The sequence below is a fragment of the Schistocerca americana genome, chromosome 5 (assembly GCF_021461395.2).
Source record: "Schistocerca americana isolate TAMUIC-IGC-003095 chromosome 5, iqSchAmer2.1, whole genome shotgun sequence".
NCBI classification, from domain to species: Eukaryota; Metazoa; Arthropoda; class Insecta; order Orthoptera; family Acrididae; genus Schistocerca; species Schistocerca americana.
Genome location: NC_060123.1, coordinates 654,198,817 through 654,225,246, shown reverse-complemented (window position 1 = coordinate 654,225,246; position 26,430 = coordinate 654,198,817). Strand labels below are relative to the sequence as shown.

The 26,430-nt window shown below is 41.2% G+C and overlaps 1 protein-coding gene across 3 annotated transcripts in view; it reads left to right on the top strand.

The window, feature by feature from the left end:
- LOC124615722 (WW domain-containing oxidoreductase) overlaps positions 1 to 26,430 on the top strand; it is a 138,683-nt gene that overhangs the window by 43,033 nt on the left and 69,220 nt on the right. For all 3 annotated transcript variants that reach the window (XM_047143790.1, XM_047143789.1, XM_047143788.1), the window contains exon 4: positions 5,707 to 5,902. In XM_047143790.1, the coding sequence (XP_046999746.1) occupies positions 5,707 to 5,902 (196 nt within the window). The remainder of the gene's footprint in view (positions 1 to 5,706; positions 5,903 to 26,430) is intronic.

The window sequence follows — 26,430 nt, the reverse complement described above, 5'->3', positions numbered from 1 at the left end:
TGGAGTGATGCTGTGTGCTGCAGATTCGCTTGAATCCCAACAGATGGGAGGCCGTTGGTGATCAGCGCTAGTGGCCTGAAGTGCGGCTGTGACTACAGCTGCTGCTGGTTGTTGCACCAAGGCTTCAGTACACAGTAGCGGAGGAATAGCAGCAGGCCCTTGATAACCGTTTGACCCATGGATGGAAGCTAGTTCGCAGCAGCAGCACCTGTGTTGTTGCTGCAGGCGCTGCCTACGAGCGATGATAATCGTTCCTGGTAATTTCTGCAGGCATTATGCCTATTAACAGAATATACATTATCAGCACCAAATCCAAACAAGTGATGTGCTAGCAAGGCACATCACAGTCTTTGAAGAAGGAATACCTGCAGGCCAAGAGCTGACAACCCACATGATGCAGATGTGCAGAAATGGAATGGCCAACTATGCTGGGGTCCTGCCGTGAACGAACTAAAGTAATAAATGTGCTTTCAGTGTTAAGTGTTGTATTTCAGTGATGACCTTGTGTTCAGGTTTGGACTTGAATATAGTTACAATGTGAAAATATTTAGTGACAACAGATGATCTCCATACTTTTCAAGAGAATTAAGTTATAGTGGAACTGGCTGATGAGACGTGGGAAACCGTTTGAGATTTTAATGGTTAAGATAATTATTTGATTTGAAGGCCCTATTGCCTAGTGATCTGAGGTCCTGAATTTTTCTGTGTAATCTCTATTTTTGATTCTGTTGCATCACTTCCCTCTCTTTCAACAAATGATGGGAACTCTGATTACAATTGCTAGCTTTTTTTGGTGTTTAACAGTGTGTACCAAGCTTTGTTACCAGTCTTGTGAATATTATGTTTTCACTTTGGCATGTCCTATATATGAACAGTATAATACCCAATACAGACATTGTGAAATGTAGGATGCTTATGGCAATCCATTACTAGAGAACCTAGTTTTCACTCTGTTGCAGACTGGCTACCACCCATCTCCCAGTCTGTTCAAAAAATTGTGCATGTACAAAAATCAGTTCTGTTTGAGTTCACTGCTACCGTATCATTGACCAAACAAAAAAAGTAATAACTCTTACGGCACCAGGTCAAATGCCACACAAACACAGAATTTCAGATCAACTCATTTCATATCAATTTCTGGTACTATGTACTAAAACTTCACCGTACATGTGGTTAGCCTGTGCAAAAGGAAGATGAAATATTCCTGTCCTAGCAGTGGAAGACTATATTTTTAGGCCCAAAATGTTAGGCAGTTATCCATGATGATAAGAAAGGGCTCTTCACATGCTGTGATGTAACAAAAGTCAATTCTAAGGAATTATGAAAATATGGCTTGATGTAGAAGTAACAGATGAGAGAGAAAAAACACAAAACAAGTAAATTGTGAACTTGCGAAAGCTAAGAAACATTTTAACTAGCTAACATTGTTTGACTATGGAGAAGCAAACTGACGTCAACAACTACCATGACATTTCTGTTGTACCCCAAACTTACAAGGTATTCTCCAAAGCGCTGCAGGTGAGGCTGGTGGAAACACTAGATCATTAAATAGGTAACTATCAAGCTGTTAATGATTAATAAAAACTACCTCAGCTGTATTATTACACATATATTGTGTTATGATGGTTTAATTCTTTGAACACCTTCATGTTGCTGAATTGTGCTTAGGTCATGACATTAAAGGCGATGTTACAGACCAAATCCAAAATGCTGCTCATAAACATTCTTCCGGCAGAAGTATGACCTGTGTGCTGCGTTCAGTAATCTTGATCAAGCTGGAGCCAGGAAAGGCGGATCCTGCTTTTAGCATATCTGTAGTTTGAAAAGAGTATTGGAAAATTACATCTCGAAGGATCAGGTAGTGTCTTTGTTGACAACCAAAAAGCCTGTGATTTGAATGATTTGGAAGTACTGTTTGATGTCTTAAGCTTTGACACAGATATTTTCAAAAGCAAATTTTTATGTGAGAACTAATTTAATTAAAACTGGCGTCTGACAGAGTGATGGACTCTCTCCAGTTCTATTCAGTTGTGCTTTAGGGAACGTTGTCCAAGAAGGGAAAAGGAATTAGATGGGGAAGCGTTACTGAACAAAGTTAAAATTGAAGGTTCAGAAAACAGTGTTAGAATCAACTGTCTTGCATTCAACAGTGACCTGATGACCCTGTCAAGAAAGAGAGAGAGACTACTGTAGAATAGATAAACATGCTGGAGGAACAGGCAGAAAAAGTTAGCCCCCACATTTCTTTCGAGTGAACAAAGTACATAACTAACAGGAAAGGCTGGACTTGGAGAAGCTAAGAAGTACGAGGGTGGTTTGGAAAGTTCTCAGAACCAAGTAGAAAAAAAGTAGTTTATTATTTTTAAATGTTGTCTTCTTGTAGATTAATGCAGTTGGTCCAATGATGTTCCAGTGTCTTGATCCCATCTTTAAAATGAGAGCCTGCAAAATAGTTGTCAACTCTGTCTATCAGTTCTTTGTTTGAAGTGAATCTTCAACCACCAAGAAAAATTTTCAGTTTTGGGAACAGATGGAAGTCTGATGGAGCCATAGCAGGTGAACAAGGCAGGTGTGGCAACAGTTCATAACTTAGTTCATGTAATTTTGCCATGGCAATGGCATGTGTGTGCGGGCATGTGTCAAGAGTCATGGCACCCATCTTGCAGATAATTTTTTCATTTCTAATTCTTCAGTTAAAATGTGATATATCCTTTCAGATGACACAATTTCACGCACTTTCAATTGGCGATCCTCCATGACCATTTTGTGCACTTCTGCAATGATTTCTGGAGTAGTGACACATCTTGGCTGACCACTGCACGGATCATCATCTAAGTTCTCCAGACCAAATTTAAATTCATTTGTCCACTTGGCAACAGTTGAATATGAAGGAGCAAAGTCCCCCAGTGTATTCTGGAAATCAGCACGAATGTCCTTTGCTTTCATACCTTTCTTTACAAAGTATTCAGTCACTGTTCAAATCTCAATTTTTTTCCATCTTTGCAAATCACTACGTGAAAACAACAATAGAGCCACATCACCGCCACAGCTCTCTTCCAAGAACACTGACATGGCATGTGTTTACAGGCAACAGTCCAGTGAATATCATGTGAACAACTCGCGCTACCACTGACCTCTCGTGGTGATTCCAAGAACTTTTCAAGCCACCCTCATATGAGTGCAAGATCCTTCTGTAAACATTGTATTTTCAGATAATAAACAGGCAATATAGGCTATGAGGAAGAAGTAGGGCTGTAGCATTACGGGAGAGCATCCTTAAGTTGATATGCTTCTGCCAGGTGCCGGGCAAATAGCCTTTCTTTTTCTTTTTTTTTCCACTCAATCTGCTCTGGTAGGTGGCTCAGTTGTTACAGCCTGTGAAAGTCAGTTGTCTCAGTCAGTTTATAATCTAGCACCCTGTTTAACTTGTCACAGTTTATCAACACAGTGCTGACAAGAGTAAAATACAGGGTGTCCCGAACCTTTTGAGTCAAACTGAAACAGGTTTCTATGGGTCCACAACTGATTATATCTGATTATATTGAGAATGGGAACCAATGGTCAAAATTTTGTATTTATTGTGTTATGGATATACACCGCATAACAACAGTGTAGCTCATAGTAATTGTTCAAAGAGACAACCACGAGTCTTGTGCATGTATTGCAACAGCACATGCCGTTCTCCCACAATCTCACAAAGGCCCCAGGTGACTGTTGAACACTGGAGCAGGCAGTTGGTGATAAACAGTGTACATCATAAACATTCTGTATACAACTTAGCTCATACCATGTGTCATGTAATGACCATAAGCATCACATCAGCGCATTAACCTGGCCACATGCACACAAGTATCCCTGGTTTCAGTTGCCCATTGCATCAGACAGTTTGTGACGTGACTATAGTGAGTTGTGTTACTGTGTACAGTTGAAGATGGAACGTTACTCATTATGAGAGTTGGCAGATAAGCATTTAATGTACAGTGAGTGTGGTGTGCGTACTGTAAGACCTTCGGTACACACACCATCAGATTATTTGACTTGTCGCTCTAACGAAGTAGGCGTCAGCAATATGTCTCGTGGTCTTATTGTGGCGTGTTTATCTTCTGCCATTAGGTCAGACGATAGAAATGTCACTTGCAAGCTTAGAGTAGCAGATTGAAGGTGACCAACTTTAAACACAACTTGATTAATTTTCACACACATTTATTAAAATAATAAAAAGCATAGACATTACATAACTTGATTCTGGATGCTGTTTACAATTGACAATCTGAAGTTCCTTTGTTCTTGGTACGTTGATCTTATTCTCACATATCTCTGATACTTGACAAAGTGTCTATACATTTATCTTCATGGCTATGTACAGGAATATGATAATCTTATTAGGCGCAGACTGAAACTTGACTATAGACTGGTACAGACTAATGCAGACTGGTGCAGACAAATGCAGACTGACTAATTGGAGGTCTGTACACTCGTTATAACACCTCGCGCGTTCATATATCACTGCGCGAGTGTGATCCGCTAGGAGAAAAGGTTCTACGTTAGCAGCAATCTCATTGGCTGCATTATATATTAATACGTGGATCGGTGGAAGCAGAATTTGGTCTGTCTCTAAGGCAGCGCCATCTCATAGTGCGGAGACAGACCAGCGCTGCACCTGCTCTGTTGTGCTTAGCGGGGCGCGCTCTAGTGGGAAAGTTGTGTATGCGCTGACTACGCGGAACTATGTACACAACAGTGAGGCAGGATGTGGTGTCTGTAAACCAGAACAAATGTGCAGAGAATGTTTTCCGAACAGGGGTACTAATTGGAAGAAGTCTATCTCCATGGATACCAACTTACAAGAGATGGGATCATTCACGGATCAGAGAGCTGTCTGAGATTTCCACCGAAGACATGTCAAGACACCAGACTTTGAGGACACAGTGTTGGATTGTGTGGCCAACCATCCAGCAACAAGCACTCATCAGTGTGCCCATGAAATGCACACTTGGAAGTAAAAGTGTGTAGAGTACTGGTGGAACAACTATTGCATCCCTATCGTAGAACATGTGCAAGCACTGGGGTCAACAGATAGTGAGCCCTGCATTCACTTCTGTCAGTGTTTTATCCACCACAGTGCTGTAGAGCATAACGTCGTACAGTTTGTATTGTTTACAGAGAAGGTCTCATTCACCATTGATTATGTTTTTTAACAGCAGCCATTTCTGGAGTGAGGCATACATACTCTCATTGTTGGTTTGGAAGGAGAGGTCCTGTTCCATGGTCTGCACGATTGCTGGATGTCACATCTCTGGACTTTCTCCTATGGGGTTACGTCAAGCATTGGTGTGTGAAACCTCCTTAGAAGTGGATGAAGACCTGCTGCTAGAGGCCAAGCTTTGTGTCTCCTGGCACAACAGACACTAGTGATCTTTGAAAGAGTGCGGCAGAACTTCATACACCATTGCCATGCATGCATTGAGACTGGCAGTCATCACATTGAACAATTATTATGAGCTATGTTGTTTGTCATGCGGTGTATGCTTTGTATGTCCATAACACAACAAGTATGCATTTCCAGCTGTTGGTTCCCCATCTCAATAAAATCAATTTTTTCATCCACTATCACCCATTTCAATTTCACCCAAAAGGTTTGAGGCACACTGTATTAGTGTCTATGTCATGTATTTAAATACTAATCTGCAGTTTTTGTTTTTGTAGGCTATGAAACAGCAAGATCATTAGCATTCCATGGATGCATCGTAGTATTTGCTTGTCGCAGTCAGTCGAGGGCTGAGGCAGCTATAGCAAGAATTCAAGCTGAAAGACCAAATGCTCGATGTAATTTCATTGAGTTAGATCTTTGTTCACTGGCAAGTGTGAAGATGTTTGTCGTCAATTTTAGACACATATACCAGTAAGTTTAATTCTATACTTTTATGTTTAATCATTTTTAGTACCTAGAGACTGAAAGATATGATTCAAATTTGGCCATAAGAAGTGTCTCGCTGCTTCAGCAAGTTGGTCCCTGTAGCATGAAACAGGTTCACATATGCCTATTTCCCTGCTGCCTGTTCCTTGTGAGCCTTCTGCTCTGTAGCTAATAAGTTGAAATCATAAAGGGAAATGTATGTGCAATATATTTTAAGTTATAGTGAAGTATTCTGTTACTGTAACACTTGAAGCAGGTGGTCTATTAAAGCAACCATCAGCGTTGTCCATCTTCATCTAAATCATTTTAGTTTCGAGATTAGTAGTAACCCCCTTCTCATGATAGTTATTTAAGCCAATACATAAGTCACTACCACTGATGCGGCATCTTAACTTGCAGCTCACATTCAATTCTGTTCCACATACTATGTGCACAGATCTTCAGAGTCTTTGAGAGCATCATAAAGGAATAAAATGCTATGTTTTCAAATTGTGTCGATTGAGTTGTAATCCTTCGCAGTGACATCTTTCGAAAGTTCATTGTAACTAGGAGTTTAAACAGCTGACTGCTCGTAATAAAGTTTCTGCTATATATGTACAAAAAAACTGAATCCAAAATCTTCCGTAAATTGGCAGAATTTACACATGTACCAGAAGGTGGGTCAAGTAGTCTGCAACAAATTGAACACTGCTGTGGACCTCATAACATAGAGCACAAGGAGCTGACAACACCCTCGAAATGCCATTCCATGTATTTGCAGTAAGGGTGAATATGGTGGTAATAGTTTTTTTTAATGCTCTCAATCTCTGCATCTAATAGGAAGATTTGCATTTGTGAAAAGCACACTGCTACAGAAAAGCAATCTCAAGAGCAGTATTCTGCAGTAGCGGTTTATGATAACCTCCAAGAAAAAACCCACACCATATTTATTTGTTTCATTGTATTAGTATAGTAACTGCTTAAAAAAGTGAAGTTGTGCAGAAAGTATATTGTGTTTTCTATAGCTCTACATTGCCCAAAACGTATCGATCATTGCTGTTACAATACTTATCTCATCAAGCAATTAGTTTTGGAAGTTGTGACCAAGCGAGGTGGCGCAGTGGTTTGCACACTGGACTCGCATTCGGGAGTACGACGGTTCAATCCCGTCTCCAGCCATCCTGATTTAGGTTTTCCGTGATTTCCCTAAATCGTTTCAGGCAAATGCCGGGATGGTTCCTTTGAAAGGGCACGGCCGATTTCCTTCCCCATCCTTCCCTAACCCGAGCTTGCGCTCCGTCTCTAATGACCTCATTGTCGACGGGACGTTAAAACAACACTAACCTAACCTAACCTTTTGGAAGTTGTCACTGACTGTTCTTATGTAGCTGTTTGCTACCAACTGATCTCACAGATTAACGTACGTGCAGTCATCACAGAAAGTAAAACATCAACAATAAGAATTTTATCTTTCATGAAATTTATGCATTGTTTCAAACTGCCCAATTTTCTCACAATATGTAGTTTTTACTTTATACTTAAACTACCAAAATTTTCACCATTGCGCGATTACAAATCTCCAGAAAATCCAGTTTCTGTTTATTAATAACTTACAAAAATGACAATATTAGTTAGAATACTAGAAAAGGATAATTGCTCTCACCGTATAGCGGAGTTGCTGAGTCGCAGAAAGGCAAGCAAAGCTTTTGTCCAAATAGGCCTCCATCAGAATTAGACAACCCCCCCCCCCCCCCCACACACACACACACACACACACACACACACATATTCAATTCTGTTCCACATACTATGTGCACAAGTCTTCAGAGTCTTTGAGAGCATCATAAAGGAATAAAATGCTCTGCGACCACAATCTCTGGCTGCCAAGGTCAAACAGCAAGCAGCAGCACATGATTGGAGATGCAAACTGAGTCGTGGGAGTAAGGAGGAAGCTGAAGTAGGGAGAGGGAAGAATGCAAGGTTGGGGTGGAGGACAGCAAAGTTCTACTTGTGCAAGCATACAGGAACTAGGTTGGGAGAGGGTAGAGCAGCTAGGGCAGTCAGAAGAGTAGATGGTAGGCAGGGGGGAGGGGGCTGCGGAAAAGGAGAGAAGTAAAAAGACCATGGGTTTGTTGATGGAATAGAGGGATGTGTTGCTTGAATAGGAATAGGAACAGGGAAGGGGATTGCTGGGTAAAGGCCATGAGGATTACGGGAATGTAGGATATATTGTAGGGAGATTTCCCACCTGTGCAGTTCAGAAAAGTTGGTGTTGTTGGGAAGGATCCAGATGGCACAGACAGCAAAGCAGTCATTTAAATACATGGCAAATGCTGGAACATGTTTAGTTTCAATTTTTTGCTTGAACATATTTGCTTGAAACTCTGCCTTCTCGCAATGTAACATTATGGTTTCTTAAAATTTCACTATGATGATAACATCATAGAGGATCAAAATCTACGTTAATGTACCAAACAGTTATTTGCACCCAGTTGGCTGTGTGATTCCTATGTTTAAAACTATATGAAATGAAGAATGTCGCATTGGGCAGCGTGGTCAGCATCTGGGTGGTCCAGCTGTTTCCTGCCCAGTTTGTTGGTAGCCATTCATGCGGACAGGCAGCATGTTGGTTGTTATTCCCACATAGAATGCAGCACAGTGATTGGAGCTGAGCTTGTAGACCATATGACTGGTTTCACAGGTAGCCCTGCCTTTGAGGGGATAGGTGATGTTAATGACCAGACTGAAGTAGGTGGTGGTAGGAGGATGTATGGGACAGGTCTTGCACCTAGGTCTATTACAAGAGCATGTGCCATGAGGGATTGGGAGCAAGAGTTGTGTAAGGATGGATGAGTACATTGTGTAGGTTTGGTGGATGGTGGGATACCACTGTGGGACGGGTATGAAGGATAGTGGGCAGGACATTTCCCATTTCAGGGCACGGCGAGAGGTAACTGAAACCCTGGCAGAGAATGTAATTCAGTTACTCCAATCCTGGATGGTACTGAGTCACAAGGGGACTGCTGCTCTGTGGCCGAATGATGCGGTTTTGGGAGGTGGAAGGTCACTGGAGAGATAAGGCACGGGAGATCTACTTTTGTACAAGGTTGATAGGGTAATTATGGTCTGTGAAGGCCTCAGTGAGCCCCTGGTATATTTCAAGAGGCACTGCTCATCACTACAGATGCAACGGCCATGGGTGGCTAGGCTTGTGTGTAAGAGCCTTCTTGTTGCGGAATGGTTGGTAGCTTTCAAAGTGGAGTGATTGGTAGCTTTGATATGAATGGAGATACTAATGTAGCCATCTTTGAGATGGAGGTCAACACCGAGAAAGGTGGCTTGTTGGGCGGACGAGGATGAGGTGAGGTGAATGGGTAGATGATGTTGAGGTTCTGGAGACAAAGATGTCACCAGTCTATCTGAACCAGGTAAGGGGTTTGGGATTCTGGGTGGTTAGAAAGGATTTCTCTAGATGACCCATGTATAGGTTGGTAGAGGATGATGCCATGCGGATGCCAATAGCCATACCCCGGATTTCTTTGTAAGTTATGCCTTCCAAGGTGAAGTAATTGTTGATGAGGATATACTTGGCCATGGTGACTGGGAAGGAGGTTGAAGGTTTGGAATCCATCGAGCATTGGGAACGGTAGTGTTCAATAGTGGCAAGGCCACTGAGTGTAAACTGCTGCTTGCAGTCTGGCCTTGGCAGCTAAATACTGTGGTCGTGTGTGTGTGTGTGTGTGTGTGTGTGTGTGTGTGTGTGTGTTTGTATTTATTGTCTAATTCTGATGAAGATGAAGGCCCGTTTCGTCAAAAGTTTCGTTTGACAGTCTTTTTGTTGTACTTATCTGCGACTCAGCATCTCCGCTTTATGGAGAGTAGCAACTATCTTTTCCTATGAACACAGTTTGATGTTGCATAGCGCCAGCGTGGTTTCACGCCGAAGGGAAGCTGGTCACACAAGTTATCATCCACTACCGAACATGCAAGTTAGTAAACAGGAACAATGATGAGTGATTCGATTTTTGGTGGTGGAGGGAGTTGGAGACCGTGAAGTGTATCGATGGATGAAGGCTGTGTCGTTCAAGTGTTGTGGAATGGCGCAAACAATTCCTTGAGGGGCACAAGTCACTGGAAGACAATGCTTGTCTTGGACAGGCTCAGCATGTCATCACAACGGAAATTGTTGCGGAAGTGAATTCTTTAGTCTTGGACAACTGCAGAATCATCGTTGATGAGATCTGTCAGTTACTGGGCATTAGCGTGGGTACTGCGCACACCATAATGCATCAACGCTTGAACTTTAAAAATCTGTTTGCAGTGGATTCTTCACCAACTGGCCACCGAACAGCACAATACTCGAATGATGCTGTCTTGAGTCATCTGCAATGCTATCATGAGGAGGAATGCAGCTTTCTGTCATGTATTTTCACAGGTGATGAAACATGGTGTCACCATTTTGAACCGGGAAGCAAGCATCAGAGCAAGCAGTGGAAACATGCAACTTCACTACCTCTAAAGAAATCAAAGGCCGTGCACCTCCTTTTTTGACCACAAGGGCCCACCGCTTGTTTATTTCCTGGATCGGGGAACCACCATCAATGCCCAGCATTATCAAGCCAATTTACAGAACCTTCGATGAGCCATCAAGTTGAAATGCTGGGGCATGCTGTCCAGTGGCGTTATCCTCCAGCATGATAATGCCCGCCCACACACGGCCAATGCGGCGAAGACAGCATTGCAGCAGTTTTGGTGGGAACTGCTGGAACATCCACCATACAGTCCCGACCTTTCGCCATTTCACTTTCATGTGTTTGGACCTCTAAAACAAGCTATTCACGGGCATTGGTTCGCAACAGATGACGAATGGGTGTGGCTAGCTTTAAAGTCTTACAGCGAGGTCAGAGCGTATCTGCCCCTTGGCTCCTACAGAATTATTTTAGATTTTATGCATTGTAAGAAAGATCACACACCATATTTTACGCTTCACTCTCTGGTTTTTAACATTTGAGATGGGCATCTCAGTTTTACAGTTGTGTACACTGATGGATCACAACAAGGAGACTCCCTTGGCTGGCCTATAGTGTTCACCAACCAAGTCCTTAGGATTTGCCTTCCATGCAAATATACTGTATTTACCACTGCGCTCTATGCAATCCTGAAGGCACTGGAGCAGATGAGACGTGTTCAGCTTCTCATCTGCTCAGATTCTGTTAACATCCTACCACCATTATGATACATATACCCAGCAGAGACATTGGTCTGGCTAGAGTCCAGAGCAGCTACAAAGATAGGTGTGATGTGCATTCTGCCCAGAGAGAGAGAGAGAGAGAGAGGGAAAATACATTGTAATGCTGCCAGTTGTCTTCTGTCATTTCATGCACTCTGACAGGTGACGGTGCTCTAGCATTCTCAACGTGCCACAGTGAACAGCATTCTTAGTAACATGAACACTTACATGTACCTGCACACACGTGCGCGCGCGCACACACACACACACACACACACACACACACACACACAAAATTTTGTCAATAATCATGACGTAGCTTCTTTCTTTAAATACTGTCAATGTTTAACGATTGGTGTTTTGAACATTAATAATCCAGTTTGTTAAACAAACAGATTTTTGCATTGATTACATTAGGCATCTACAGTGATCGAATATATTTAAATCTGTTTCAAGGTATAAAAATGTGTGATATCAGAAACACATCATTTAATGGGTTACTAAAAGTTGATTTCTTTCATTGTGCAACCTAATACAGCATTACAATTTATATATTTAACGAAAGATGTCTTATGATGAAAACCACATTATTATGAGGCCAAAGATGAATACTCATGTTATTAATAATTTTTAATGCAGATGCAGAAACAATCATCCAAACAAACTCATAAGCACCAGTAATTAATACTTACATACTTCACAGTAATAAATCCATGCCATCATCTTCGCGGTCTCCTGTAGGTGACATACACTCAGCAAGTTTTAGAATGAAAAGTTCCATAGTCATGTGCCTACCAATGTCTGTATCGTTCAGTTTTTCTGCCTGTATTACACAAGCTGCCAATGCAGATTTTGACATACTGTGTATTGCCAACGTCTGTAGTTTTAAATGTATCATTCTTTTCCACAATATAAGCTTTCACATGAGCCTATATCTGCTCAATTGGATTGTAATGATAATGGTATGAGGGTAATCTAACAATATGGTGTCCATGCTGCTTTGCAATTTCATCTATCTCATAAACTCATGTGCAGACTTTAGGGCATTGACAAGAATGAACAGTTCTGTTCTGCTATGTGATGAACTATGAGGTACTCAATTAGAGGACAACCATCCATTAATATCTGCCATTTTGGAATTTGTTGTTGGATCTTCGTTCACTTGGGCTGAGTCAATACGTGCATTATCAACTGAAGACACATGGGTATACGGCAACAATTGTGCTTTAAACCATCGTTTGAAGACACACTGCACTCCATTTCAGAATGGAAATCCTCAGAATTCTTAGCCTATGATGCCTTAAAAATTAGCTTACTCTGGGGAATAAAGCCAGTTTCTGCCAATTCAACATGAAGTACTATAATTCTATTATTCTATTACCATTATCAGCTGGAATATGGAGCGGAATGGCTGCTTCGGGCAGCTACGGGGTCAGACATGGGTCTGGTTCCTGTTGATGCTATTGGTAGGTGGGCTTTCATAAAATACATTCTGCATCTCAATAGGAAAGGGGACAGTAAATTGGCTGGGTTGATAACAAAATCCTTAATGGGGTGCTGGGGGTGGGCGGCATTGAAACTCATGAGAGTATCTCTTTTTTTAGGGCAAGATCAGTCTTCAGTGATACAACATTGAAAGGTATCAAGCATAATGAGAAGCTTCGACAGGCAGGCACCGTAGATGTTAAAGTGTCACAAGATTCTTATAAAAATACAGTGTGAAATGATGTTAGTGTATTGCACCAGAATATCATGATGCACAGCTGGTTGGAATATATGACATAGCTCCAAACAGTAATGCAAAACAGTCCTCCAAAATGGTGCGTACAATTAATGATTTAACGATTGCAGCAGTTACACTGGGATGAGGTGTACTGGGAACCTGTTGCTAATTTAAAATACAGCTTAGTTCATGAAACAAGTGTGAGTATTCGTGTTTGCTTGTAAGATTTAGAAGCAGAGAATGCAGTGGATGTACTGTGCCCATCGGAACGTCATATTGCCATAGATATGAAAAATATAAATGTAAGTGGATATAAGCTTTCAGCACATGTAAGCAGAGACAATATGGGAAGAGAAAGAGTTGGCATATATGTTAACAGTCACCATAGCAAGAAAAATATAGAAACTAAAAAAAATTGTTGTGGGCTCCAGGTGGTTGAAATAGGTACAGGTAGTTTAGCTCAGATCTACACATTATGGTTTATTCAATCAAGACTGCAACTAGGGGTGTATATTGCACTGAGGGCTCAACCCCCTGCTCACAAGGGTAGTCATTCTGACTGAGAATCTGGAATAGGCATAGGAGAGTGGAAAAGGTACGTGCTGGCTAGTCAAGGGTCGCCAAGCAAGAGAGGAAAGCCACCGGCTCTGCTACCTGGCATGACCACGTCTCAGGCACCATGTAACCCTTCTACTATGCACCCCTATTGGCCAAGAATTATGAACAAGGTCCACCTTAAGGTGTCCCTTCTTCAGCAGTCCAACTGTGGGAGCAATGATAGCTCAGCAACGCATGCTAAAATTGTGGACCAGCTGCGACCAGTTTCTACAGCTGCTTGGCTCTCGACAAGTACTGGAAACCTTTCAAGAAAATAAAATGTTCTCTATAATCTTTTTTTTAAAAAAAGTTATGCTTTCTACTCCATGCAAGCAGGTGGTCTCCTCTACACTCATTCTCCTTCTGCAGGAGTAAGTTTATAACGATAGGACTGTGTACTAAGAGCGATGGAACATTAGGACTTCCTTGGACAGGCATGCTGAGAAGCCTTATGAACGAAGGGTGAAGGGAGGGGGGAGATTACTTGTCTTGTGAATTTGTCAATAACTAGGGTGATTTACACATGGTTAAATTTGATAACAATTGTTATTATAAAAAATAAGTGAAGAATTGATAAAGCTTTACAATGTGTAGATCAACAAGTTTACATTGCGTTAAAATGTTCATGTTTCTGATCTTGGTTTAAGTCCCTTGTGTCATGGATCAAAATATATTCATCACAACATCATGGCATCACCATGTCTTGCTTTGCGCAGAGAGATGTGACATGGTTGGTGCGAAGAGATAGGGCATGTAGTGGTGACGGCGGAATGCTATGGGCAAAACAAAGGCAGCGTAGCTGTGGTGGCCTGCAGGAAGAAGTAGGCCTCTGCAAGCAGCTGCAGGGCGCAGAAGTGCCAGCCTGTGCAAGGTCCTCAGTATTGTAATATCCCGTCCGGTGTGTCTTACAGGAGGGCTCAGTGGAAGTACTCTTAGAGTAAAATATTTAATATAAACAAAGTTGTGTGCACAGTAATAATCAATAGTTCTTGTATTTGTCCAGTCTCTTGTGTTCAGAGGAATGTTTGCATTCCATAATGCTAACAGCTGAGGCTGAAGGCCTCTATTCTAAAATTCTAGTGAGTGACTACAGATATTTTCTGCTTAGTTTTCTCCACTTGTATTCTTATAACATTTGAGACAGCAGCATTGCCTACAAAGTAAGTATGGCTCTCTCTTAAATATTAAAACTCTTTCTATAAATTATTTAGAAACAGAAATAAATTACCCAAATTGCAAGTATCTATATCATGTTGTACAATTAAACATTAAATAAAATTACTTCTTCATTCCATTAGGTTCTGTGAAAGTATTTAATAAATTTTATATCCCAAAAATCTAAATACTGATTCCTTTTATAGCGAAAAATATTTACAGAAAGTGTTATGCAAAAGTGAAAAATCCATGCAGGGCTCAACCAGTTACCAACATTTTATAAAGAGTGTCCATAGAACAAGCAGTTAGATATTAAAGTATACTAACATACTCTTATTATTGATAAAATTCACAAGAAGTTCAACCTTCATATATTAATAAAGGTGCTGTGATACTTATCTGGCAGAAAGATTCAACACTTTTTACTTGTAGCTATGTACTAATCTGAGAGAGGGTCCATGCCTCAATTATATGTACAATCTAGGTGTACTGGCTGAGGTTCTTATAGTCAGTTCTTCCACTGGTTCACAGAACTGCTTACCAATCTCTTTAGAAGGTAAAAGTGTTTGAGCAATAAGAGGTAGGAAGCCACTGCGCATCAATCTCTAGTGAAAGGAAAACATGTGGAGAAGCAACTGAAACAGTGGTTCAAAAGTATGGGTAGATTTAAGGATATTCGGCATTATGGTTTACATAATTTGTCATCTTTTTTTTTTAATGTAAGGATGTAAACGTGTAACTTCACTTCTAATCCATAGAATCTCAAGACGATCCACATGTAGCACCTTACATAAGTTGTCTGCTTGATACAGGATGAGATGCTGAAAGTTACGATAAGGGCTGGAAATTGACAGCTAAATTACTTGCTGGAGTGGAATGCTGAAGATATGGAGGTATTAGACCAGTAGTTGTTATAATGTAATACACCCATCATGATTTCATTAGATGAATGAGGTATTGGCAATGCAGGAAGTAGATACACATGTCTGGCAGATGTGTAGCATCACATGGCACCAATCTTAAACAGTTTGGGTTCTCAACACACAATGTTCTCAATCACACAATAAACAAGCTGGCAGTTTGATAATCTTGCATAGTATGCACATTGCTGAGTTTTATGTCTGACAAAGGTGGCTGTACAGAGGTGGAGGCCATGTCTGGGCATTAACATACATACACTTCCATAGTTCTCATGCAATGTGAGCAGTTGGTTGGGTGAAACCATATCATTCATGGTCATTGCAGAAAAACTCCAATTTAGCCACTGGTAAAGACTTGAGACTTTCTAGTGATAAATTGTGTAAATTAATGCCCAAAATGTAAAGTCAGAGGACCAATTGCAAACACAGATCACTACATTGCTGTTGGGTATGAAGGGTGAATAATTTGTAAGAACACTGACAAAGTCAGAACTGGTAACAACCTTTTAAGCAGATTATCTTCAAATATATGGTGAATCCAAATGACTCGGGAGATGTCTGCCTGCAAGCAAATAGACCAGTGCTCAGATGACACTTGCTGGATTCGTTTCAGTGGAGCACAGAGAACAGTCATACGTTTCCAAGTAACAGAAGAAATGAGTGAACACTGCATAGCTATTTGAGGCAAACAACATAGTGAGGAAACGTCCTGGCAAATCCGTAAACAACAGCAGATCATTAGCAACAGAAATAGAGTACACTTCAGGAACACGATGAACAGATACTTCATTGTGTTAATATGGTAATGGAGAACAGCTCCGTAGCTAGGGGAACATGTTGATGGTTCAGTATAAATTCATGCAGTAGCTTGGAACTTCATTGAGGCTCAAGTATGGACAATTTAAATGATCTAATTGCACAAATAATCATAGCACAAATGTAAATATTCATCAAACTAGATGGTTAACTGAAGATTAGCATCAAAATGGGTACTGTAGTAAAATAATATAAGTATCAAACAATCATTTGTAATACAAACATCAACAAATAATGAAAGTGATTGGAGTCAGATATAGTGGAAGCAGAGGTTGTTTCTTGAAAGTCTCATATGGGAGTGAGCTTGCACCTGGCTGTGTCCAAAATTGAAGCTATTGTTTGATATGCTTTTGGGACAAGACATAGGTTGACATAATTTGCAATGTCCCTATAGTCAGCGATAAGCTTTAGGGTGACTTCTTGCAGTCATTCATTAAGGGAATCTGTACTTTCTGGGCTCATTCTTATATGGATTTAAGGAACAGAGTTTTATCCCAGTCACTTGTTTTCAGCACATCGTAAATGATGTAACAGCCATGCAGTGCAACAGCTAGTGGCATGTAGCTCTCTTGCTGATAAACTGTATTCTGATGCACACGAGGAACAAGGTGCAGTCTCGTCCAAGACTGCAGCTTCCTGTCACATTGTGGCATAGTAGTTTAAGGCAAATATGGTCTTAATGCATTGAGAATGGGATTTTTTATTACTATTGAATCATGTCTCCGCCTATCACTTGGCATAACCTACATATCAGCCAATAAGTGTAGCAGGTGTTGTGGATTAATAATGGTGTATCTATTGGCATGAATTATGGCAGCTGTTGATGATGTCGTGGACTGGTTCAGTTGTGCCTTTTTTGGTGCTTATCTGTGTCACTCGTTTCATACTGGATCTACGTACCTGCCGAAAATTTGTTTTCGCAATTGATTCCATAGAGTAAGAGCTGTGGAGAAGTTATAAAATTAAGTGTTCTGTGATGGTAACGGCATATAATGTAAATCAGTGAATTAGTAAGCCTGGTGCATGTCAGAAGGTAAAATGAGGATCTCGCATTGTCACAACTCATGGCTGATCTGTGTATCTTTTATGTCGATGGTGGTCTCTTATGGATTGCTTGCATATTATAGAAAGGAGTGTGTAATGAAAGCAGCAGTGTCTCGAAGGTTGCTTTCATAACCAAGATGTCTAATACGTAACAGCACACAGACTGTGGTCACAGCTACAATTTGAAATCAATTAATAATACTTGTGATAAGCTTCCAGGATATACATTTGGTAAATCTTAATGGATAGGGCATCAATATTCGTGGTAATTCTTAAGGAAAATGTGTACAAGAGAGCAGTATTCATTGTCTAAATTTCTGGAAGGAATTCTAAAATGACAGCACCACACAAGTGCGAACTGAATTGTTCCACAATCTGTCATTCCAGTCAGAGGTCTGTCGGCTCTATCTTTCAGCATGTCAATGGGCTGTGCATATGTCAATCGTGGTTTAGTGGCTAGCACACTACCTTGCACTTGATTTTGTTACTACCCATAGTAGAGGCATCTAGGATATCAACAGACTTCATTGTGAAAGCTAATTAAGTGTAACTTTATTACATTAACGAATCTACCAATTGAGGAGGGGATTTTTGAGAACGAGAGGTCTACTTGAGATGTTGGTATACTCCTTTAGGTTTGTTGCAACAAATAATCCTGTATCAATTTGTTTCTGGGATCCAGTCTGGGAATAAAACTTCTACTCAACACACTATCAGCTAGTTGCTCTGGATAGTGCAGTGTCTCACAAGGTTGGCTGTGCTGGCCTGATGTCACAGTAGCTGTCGCATAGGGTGGCTGGTGAGGGTCGGAAGGGAAGGGGGTACACATACATTGGTGTAAGTGAAGTACCAGTGGTAATAGTGGTGTGAGGGGGGGAGAAGAGAGTTCAGAGAGGTCTCAGCAATGTCCAAACGGCCGAGCACTTGAGGGACAAGAGTGAGGTAAGGGAAAGCAGTAAACTTCACCTCTCCAAAATAGCATCTCACATGCGTGACCAGCTAGCAAATTTGAATAGCTTTCAAGTGTCAACTTTACAGTCATCTAGTTGGATGACATTAATAGCCATTTCATAAACAATTACAAAATCACAAAAGCTTGACAACTATTTCCAGTTGCTTTCACTAATTACTGCTTTCTAAGTGGCTTTAACTGTCCAGAAGTTTTGGCATTAAGAAGGTGTTTGTTGCTGAAGCAAAGATATGTACTCAGTCTGCACTTCCCATGTCTACTAATTTCACTTTCATGTTCATCTTTGCAAAGTTTAGCATGCCTTACTACATAAAAACGTGTAAAGGGTGGCCAGGAACCTACACTGCTGGCAGTTCAAGAACAATCACACTTTAATCAGTTAAATTCCTAAGGGAAGAACAATTTGAATTAAGCCACTTGGTTAGAGTGCCATAGAATATGCGGAAGTGCACTAAACAGTAATTGCAGAAAACAGTTAAACTCTCTTGGCCATAACAGTGGAGTTGATGGATAACAAATAACTGCTGTAACCATGTATGACAAAGATCTCTGTAGAAGAAAACATTCCACGTGGGAAAAATTATATATAAAAACAAAGATGAGGTGACTTACCGAACAAAAGCGCTGGCAGGTCGATAGACACACAAACAAACACAAACACACACACAAAATTCAAGCTTTCGCAACAAACTGTTGCCTCATCAGGAAAGAGGGAAGGAGAGGGGAAGACGAAAGGAAGTGGGTTTTAAGGGAGAGGGTAAGGAGTCATTCCAATCCCGGGAGCGGAAAGACTTACCTTAGGGGGAAAAAAGGACAGGTATACACTCGCACACACGCACATATCCATCCACACATACAGACACAAGCAGACATATTTAAAGACTCTTTAAATATGTCTGCTTGTGTCTGTATGTGTGGATGGATATGTGCGTGTGTGCGAGTGTATACCTGTCCTTTTTTCCCCCTAAGGTAAGTCTTTCCGCTCCCGGGATTGGAATGACTCCTTACCCTCTCCCTTAAAACCCACTTCCTTTCGTCTTCCCCTCTCCTTCCCTCTTTCCTGATGAGGCAACAGTTTGTTGCGAAAGCTTGAATTTTGTGTGTGTGTTTGTGTTTGTTTGTGTGTCTATCGACCTGCCAGCGCTTTTGTTCGGTAAGTCACCTCATCTTTGTTTTTATATATAAAAAGATCTCTGTAGCAATCATAGAAACGTAGATTATAGTCATATGTTCCTTAAGTAAGTGTGTCTGACAAATGGATAAAATTGTGATGTGATTCTTATTGACTGTGTAATGTAGTAATTAGAATTGTTGTTCTCTGTCAACCATCAGAATGGATGGGTGCTAATGTCTTATGGAGTCTAAGAATGACTTAATGTTACTGACTACTCAGAGTGTGGCAAAATTACATTTCACAGGCGTTCATTCTCAAAAGCTTCACACAGTGAGGTGTTTCCAGGTGGTAATGATTCAATGTTATATTCTATGGACTTCATTATCCAAGGACAGTCTCTCATTAGTCAACAGCACAGCATAGAATACTGTAAATAATACTGGACACACCCAACATGCAGGTTGTGGTAACTTGCGGCAATGCAAAACAATATTGAAGGTAAGGGAGAGGAGGATACCCTGCTCACTCCACCTGTGTAGTGGAGATAATCCTTATTTTAACCACAAGCATAGTAGGAAATAATGACATAGCATAAGCATGAATCACAATAAGTGAACTCAAATGGGAATCATGGCCTGTGCAGCAGTGCAGAGCAACAGGCGGCAAAACATGTACACAGGAGGTAACAAAGGGAGGAACTGAAAAAATGATGCTACAGCAATTGGCAGTGGTTCATGAAAGCAAAATAAGCCATATGACTAGGGAATGTGAACAACTTGTGGGGCGGCAATGTCGTCTTTTTACAAGAGCCTGGAAACTATTTCTGTGGTCAGCCAGAAAGCAACGGAGAACATATTGACCAGATTTGTTAACATTACGGGTGGCACACTAACAGTTACTTCCACAAAATCTAAGCAATTCAGGATGGTGTACAGTCCTCGCGATTTCACTTCCTATTTGTACCAAAAATATGACTTTGCTCCCTGGCGTGACTGCATCTCGGGCACCACATGACCCTTCTACGCACCCCTTTTGGTTAAGAATCATGAACAAGGTCCACCTGAAAATGTCCCTTTGTCAGCAATCATATTGTAGGAGCAATGATAGCTCAGCAACACATGCTGAAACTTTGGGCCAACTGTAATCGGTCTCTACAGCTTCTTAGCTCTTGACAAGTACTGGAAACTTTTCAAGGAAATCAACTATTCTCAAGAAAAATTCTTACACATTCTCCCCCTTCCAAGAAGCTGGTCCCTTCTACAAGACCATGTCAAAAACCATGGCTTACTAAAGGGATAAAAATATCTTGTAAATAGAAAAGATAAATGTATCTAAGAGCAAGAAAAAGAAACAGTCAAATATTATAAAAACTACTGTACTGTATTAAGGAAAGTTATTAAAAAGGCCTAAAGTATGTGCATTATAACTGAGATTAGCAACTGTGACAAAAAATTAAAACAATTTGGAATATTGTTGAAAGGGAAGCCAGTAAGACTGTGTTACCATCAGACTGAATGAAAAGTTTACTAAAAAAAAGTTAGAGGTTGAACATATTTTTATAATCATTTTTTTAAATGTTGTGGAGAAAAGAGGAACCAATGTTCATTAGAAAAGGCAAAGCAGTATACGGGAGAGGCAATACCTATGCAATTTGATAAAACTGAAATTCTACCTGCCTCTCCTTCTGAAGTTTGGAAACAATAAACTCATCAAAAGTAAAAGCTTACATGGAATTAATGACAGCTCCAACAAAGAACTAAAATCTTATTCCCAACAGATAAATAGGATTCTCGGCCACATACAATAGTCAATGAAACAGGGCAGTTTTCCTGGAAGATTGAAACATGCTATTGTTAAACCATTGCTTAAACAGGGGGGATAGTCTGATACCAACAACTGCCACCCAATCTCGCTTCTGACAGCTTTGTCCAGAATTCTTGAAAAAGTAATGTATTCAAGAGGAGCTTCACATATTTGTAAAAATAAGTTTTAAGAAAATGCTAATTTGTTTTTCACAAAAGGCTTTTAAACAGTAAATGCTATATATACGTCTTCTGATCAAATATTAAATGCTCTGAATAACCAAACATCACCAATTGGGATTTTCTGTGATCCCTCAAAGGGTTTCGATTGTGTAAATCACAGAATTCTTCTAGATAAGCATAAGTATTGTGGTATGAGTGGGACATTGTGCAAATGGTTCAATTCATATTTAACTGGAAGAGTACAGGAGGTTGAAATAAACAGTTCACATAATGCACAAAACTCAGCAAATTCCTCAAACTGGGGAGACATCAAGAATGGAGTTGCACATGGCTCAATCTTGGGTTATTGTTCTTAATATATATTAATGGCTTGCCACGCTGTATTCACAAAGATGCGAAGCTTGTTATTTTTGCTGATGATACAAGTATATTAATACCCAACACACAAGAATTAGCTGAGGAAATTGTAAATAACATCTTTCAGAAAATTATTATGTGGTTTTCTGCAAATGAACTCTCATTAAATTTTAGTAAAACACAATATATAGCCGGCCGCGGAGGTCTAGCGGTTCTAGGCGCTCAGTCCGGAACCGCGCGACTGCTACGGTCGCAGGTTCGAATCCTGCCTCGGGCATGGATGTGTGTGATGTCCTTAGGTTAGTTAGGTTTAAGTAGTTCTAAGTTCTAGGGGACTTATGACCACAGACGTTGAGTCCCGTAGTGCTCAGAGCCATTTGAACCATTTGAACCACAATATATACAGTTCTGTACAGTAAAGACACAACATCATTAATAGATATAGAGCCTCAGCAGAAGTTTGTAGCTAAGGCAGAATATTCCAAATTTTTGGTGTGTTCCCTGATGAGAGATTGAGGTGGAAGAAACACATTGATGATCTGCTGACATGTTTGAGTACAGCTATTTGTACTATTAAGGTTAGTGCAAATTTTGGCAATAAACATAGAAGTAAATTAACATACTATACCTATTTTCATTCACTGCTTTTGTATGGTATCATTTCTTGATGCACTTCATCAGTTCATGTAATCAGAATAATAGATGGAGCCCGGCCAAGATCATCTTGCTGACATTTATTTAAGGAACTAGGGATATTCACAGTAGCTTCGTGTATATGTACTCACTTATGAAATTTTTATTAATAACCCATCCCAATTCATGTGAACCGTAGCAAGGTGCCTCAAACTGCATGGCTACCCCGCACAGTAGTGGTGAAGGAAGCAGGTATCATTCTGCTGAGTACAAGGGGATGTGGGAAATGGAGAAATGCAGAAACAGACTGAGCCACCAAGAAAGCCTCCAGGAAACATAACATGACATGAAACTTCCTGACAGATTAAAACCGTGTGTTGGACCGACACTTGAGAACAGGACCTTTGCCTTTTGCGGACAAGTGCTCTACTGCCTGAGCTACCCAAGCATGACTCACAGCGTCAATTCTGCCAGTACCTCGTCTCCTATCTTCCAAACTGCACAGAAACTCTTCCGCAAACCTTGCAGAACTAGCACTCCTGAAAAAAGGATATTGTGGAGACATGTCTTAGCCACAGCCAGGAGTATGTTTCCAGAATGAGATTTTCACTCTGCAGCAGAGTGACATAACACAGCGTGGCATTCCCCTGCAGGTTTCACTGTTGTGTTAGAGATCCATGCAACCGTAGAGGGTGGAGTGGCTCCAGTGAGGTACAATAAGCTGCAGTTGGTGAAGACATGGTGTACCTCATGCTGGTCAGTCTGCAGGTTGAAGTAGCCCTGACCTGTCTCTGCATTGGGCACTGTCCTATAACACATAGCTTCCTATTCCAGTGAGTGGATCCCCCAGTCTCTGATGGCTGTGGTGTGCAGATCACTGTAGGTCACATTATAAATGAGTGCATTTTGTATTATGATGAGAGGACCAAAGCAATTTTCAATGGGGACCTGCCCTTTATTTTAGCTGATGACGAGACGAATCTGTTGAAGATCACTATCAGCTATATTCTTTTACTTTGTTCCCTTGGATTTTCCTTTTTACTGTACATTTTCAATGTACGAGATTTTTGTCATTTTTGTGTGTGTGTTGTGTGTGTGTGTGTGTGTGTGTGTGTGTGGTAACATTTTAGTACAGGGAGCTGCCATTCTTGAATGTTCTGGTACACAGAAAACCAGACAGCATCTATCAGCAGAAAACCCACACAGACCACTACCTTCATGCCTCTAGCTGTCATCACCCATCACTGAGGGAAGGAGTGCTAAATATGTGGTCCATAGAGCTCATGTAATCTCTGACAGAGAAAGCATAAAACTTGAACTGGACCACCTTAGTGACATGTTTCAGAAAAATGGCTATAGTGATCACCAAATTTATGCACCTTCAAGCAAAAGACCACACCACAGTCAACACCCAATCAAGACCAACCAAAACAGATAGCCTAAGTTCCATACATGGGCAACATATCTGGAAAAATAAGTAAAATTTTACAATCACAAGATATTAGATGTGTGTACCACATGCTGGGGAGGACCAATTCCCTTTTAGGGACAGTAAAGATGACCTGGGTGTCTTGAATCTGGAGTGTATTACATACCACGTGAGTTGGGAACATGTATGTCAGCAAACCATTTACATAATTGAAGAAAGGTGCACGGGACACAAACAGCACACCAGCTTCCAGCAGCCCACAAAATCAGCATTTGCTTTACATTGCCTTGAAATTAACCACAAAATGAAATACAAAGATACAAAAATACTGCAATACACATCCTACTATTGGGATAGTGTATACAAGGAAGCTATCAAAATCCAGCTACATGAGAACCTCATCAAAAAGGACAGTGGATCACCTTCGTCAATGTGGGCTCCGGAACTGAAAATTCTCCAAATGCAGTGAAAACAAAACACTGAGCACAACGGAACACTGAGCAAGCAAAGGTAGAGCATAGACTGAGGACTGCCACTTGATTCCAGAGTGTGACCTACCCCCACCACCACGGCCAGTACACCATGCAGTCTGTACATACGGTCAATGTAGGGGGAGATGACCAGTACTTACAGGGTGGAGAAAAATTGTGTCATGAAATTTTAACCCTGGATAGCTGATGCCAGCAGGAACCAAAATTACTAATGTTATGTAGTTTGACAATGCACTATTTTTAAACTACGGAAGCTTGGTGCCACGCACTCCGATTGGCCGTGGGATTGCCCTGTTGCTGTTTGTCAGTTGACAGGCAGCACTATGGTTGTCGGTTCACACATACAAACGTCCCTTGCCCTGTCACTGCCCCAACGTGATACACACACGTGTCAAATAGGTCTTTCTGTTTGTCTCCACCTCACGTCAGAGGCATTCATACGTAAGCTTCTCTTCGGAGCACACACACACACACACGTCATCTGCGATTTAGTCATACAGTAAGCATGGCTGCAGAGTATTTGTTTGAAGAACAATGCGATATGGTTTTTGTTTATGAATTAGCTGGCAATAATGCTCATGAAGCCCGACTGTTGTATGAGGAATGGTACCCAGCAAGATGCCACCCACGCCCACAAACATTTACAGCAATTCAGCAGTAACTTGGTGAAACAGGCTCGTTAGCGGTATCATGGTGGTACTGGAAGACCTCAAACATGACGGGATGTTGCATTTGAAGAGACTGTTCTCGAGCGCTTCGAGGGAGCACCTATGACGAGTACTTGAGCAGTTGGACACGACATGGGGGGGGGGGGGGGTCACTCGTCGGTTAATCTGGGAGGTTTTGAGAGATGACAGTGAGCATCCATTTAGTTTATACCCTGTCCAAGACCTAAATCCTGTGGTGGACTATGAACACAGGCTATGGTTTTGCCGGTGGTTTCAGCAATGTGTTGCACAAGATCCCGACTTCCTCGCCACTGTGTTGTTTACCGACGAGTGCACCTTCCATCAGGATGGCCTTTAAAACACTCAAAATTTTCATTACTGGACAAGGGGAAATCATCACGTTACGTATGTCCATGGACACCAGGAACAATTTTCGCTCATCATTTGGGCAGTCCTTGTGGGTGACCATTGAGTGGGGTGGTCTGTCTACCTCCTTGACTTACCAAGGCAAATTACCTTCAGTTTTTGCAAGAAACTCTACCCGACCTGCTTGAAGATGTTTCCCTGGACCTACAGCTATGCATGTGGTTGTAGCACAATGAGGCGCTCACACATAACAGTTGTGCTGTGCGCAGACATTTAAATGATCTCTTCAACAGCCAGGTAATTGGCAGAGGTGCTCGTAGGACATGGCCTCCGCAATCACGCCACTAGACTTTTTCCTCTGTGTGTGTGTGTGTGTGTGTGTGTGTGTGTGTGGGAGGGGGGGGGGGGGGTCAGCGAGTGCCAGTTCGAGCACCTGCTTTAAGTAAACAATGTCCTAGCTACAAAAAAGGCCCATTTCAAGGCTGACATAATTTGTAAAAGACTTTTGGTACATGAACTAACAGCTGTTAATGGGTTTGTTCCTGGTACGTCTTACCATGAAACTACAATGGATGTGTCGGGGACCCCGGCGATTGGCTCCCAGAGCAGAAGGCTTGGATACATTGCAATCTCCGGCAGGGGCAAATCATTCATGGTCATGCATTGTTCAGAGCATTTGGCAACAGGGCAATCCCACTGACAGTCGGAGCGCATGGTGCCAAGTTTCTGTAGTTTAAAAATTGTGCATTGTTGACCTACAAAACATTAGTAATTTTGCTTCCTACTGGCACCAGCTGTCCAGAGTTAAAATTTCGTGTCACAATTTTTCTCCACTCTGTATGTCGCACTTACTGGTCCAGAATGTCAGTCAGCAGGAGTAACGTGATGACGATGCCACATTACACCATCAAAAATTCATTCTACAGTGATCAATGAACCCAACTGCATGCCCAAGAGACTATCAAGCAACATGAAGGGTAACTGTTGCCAACAAAGTGTTTAGCACTGTGCCATAATTTTGACATCAGTATTCAAA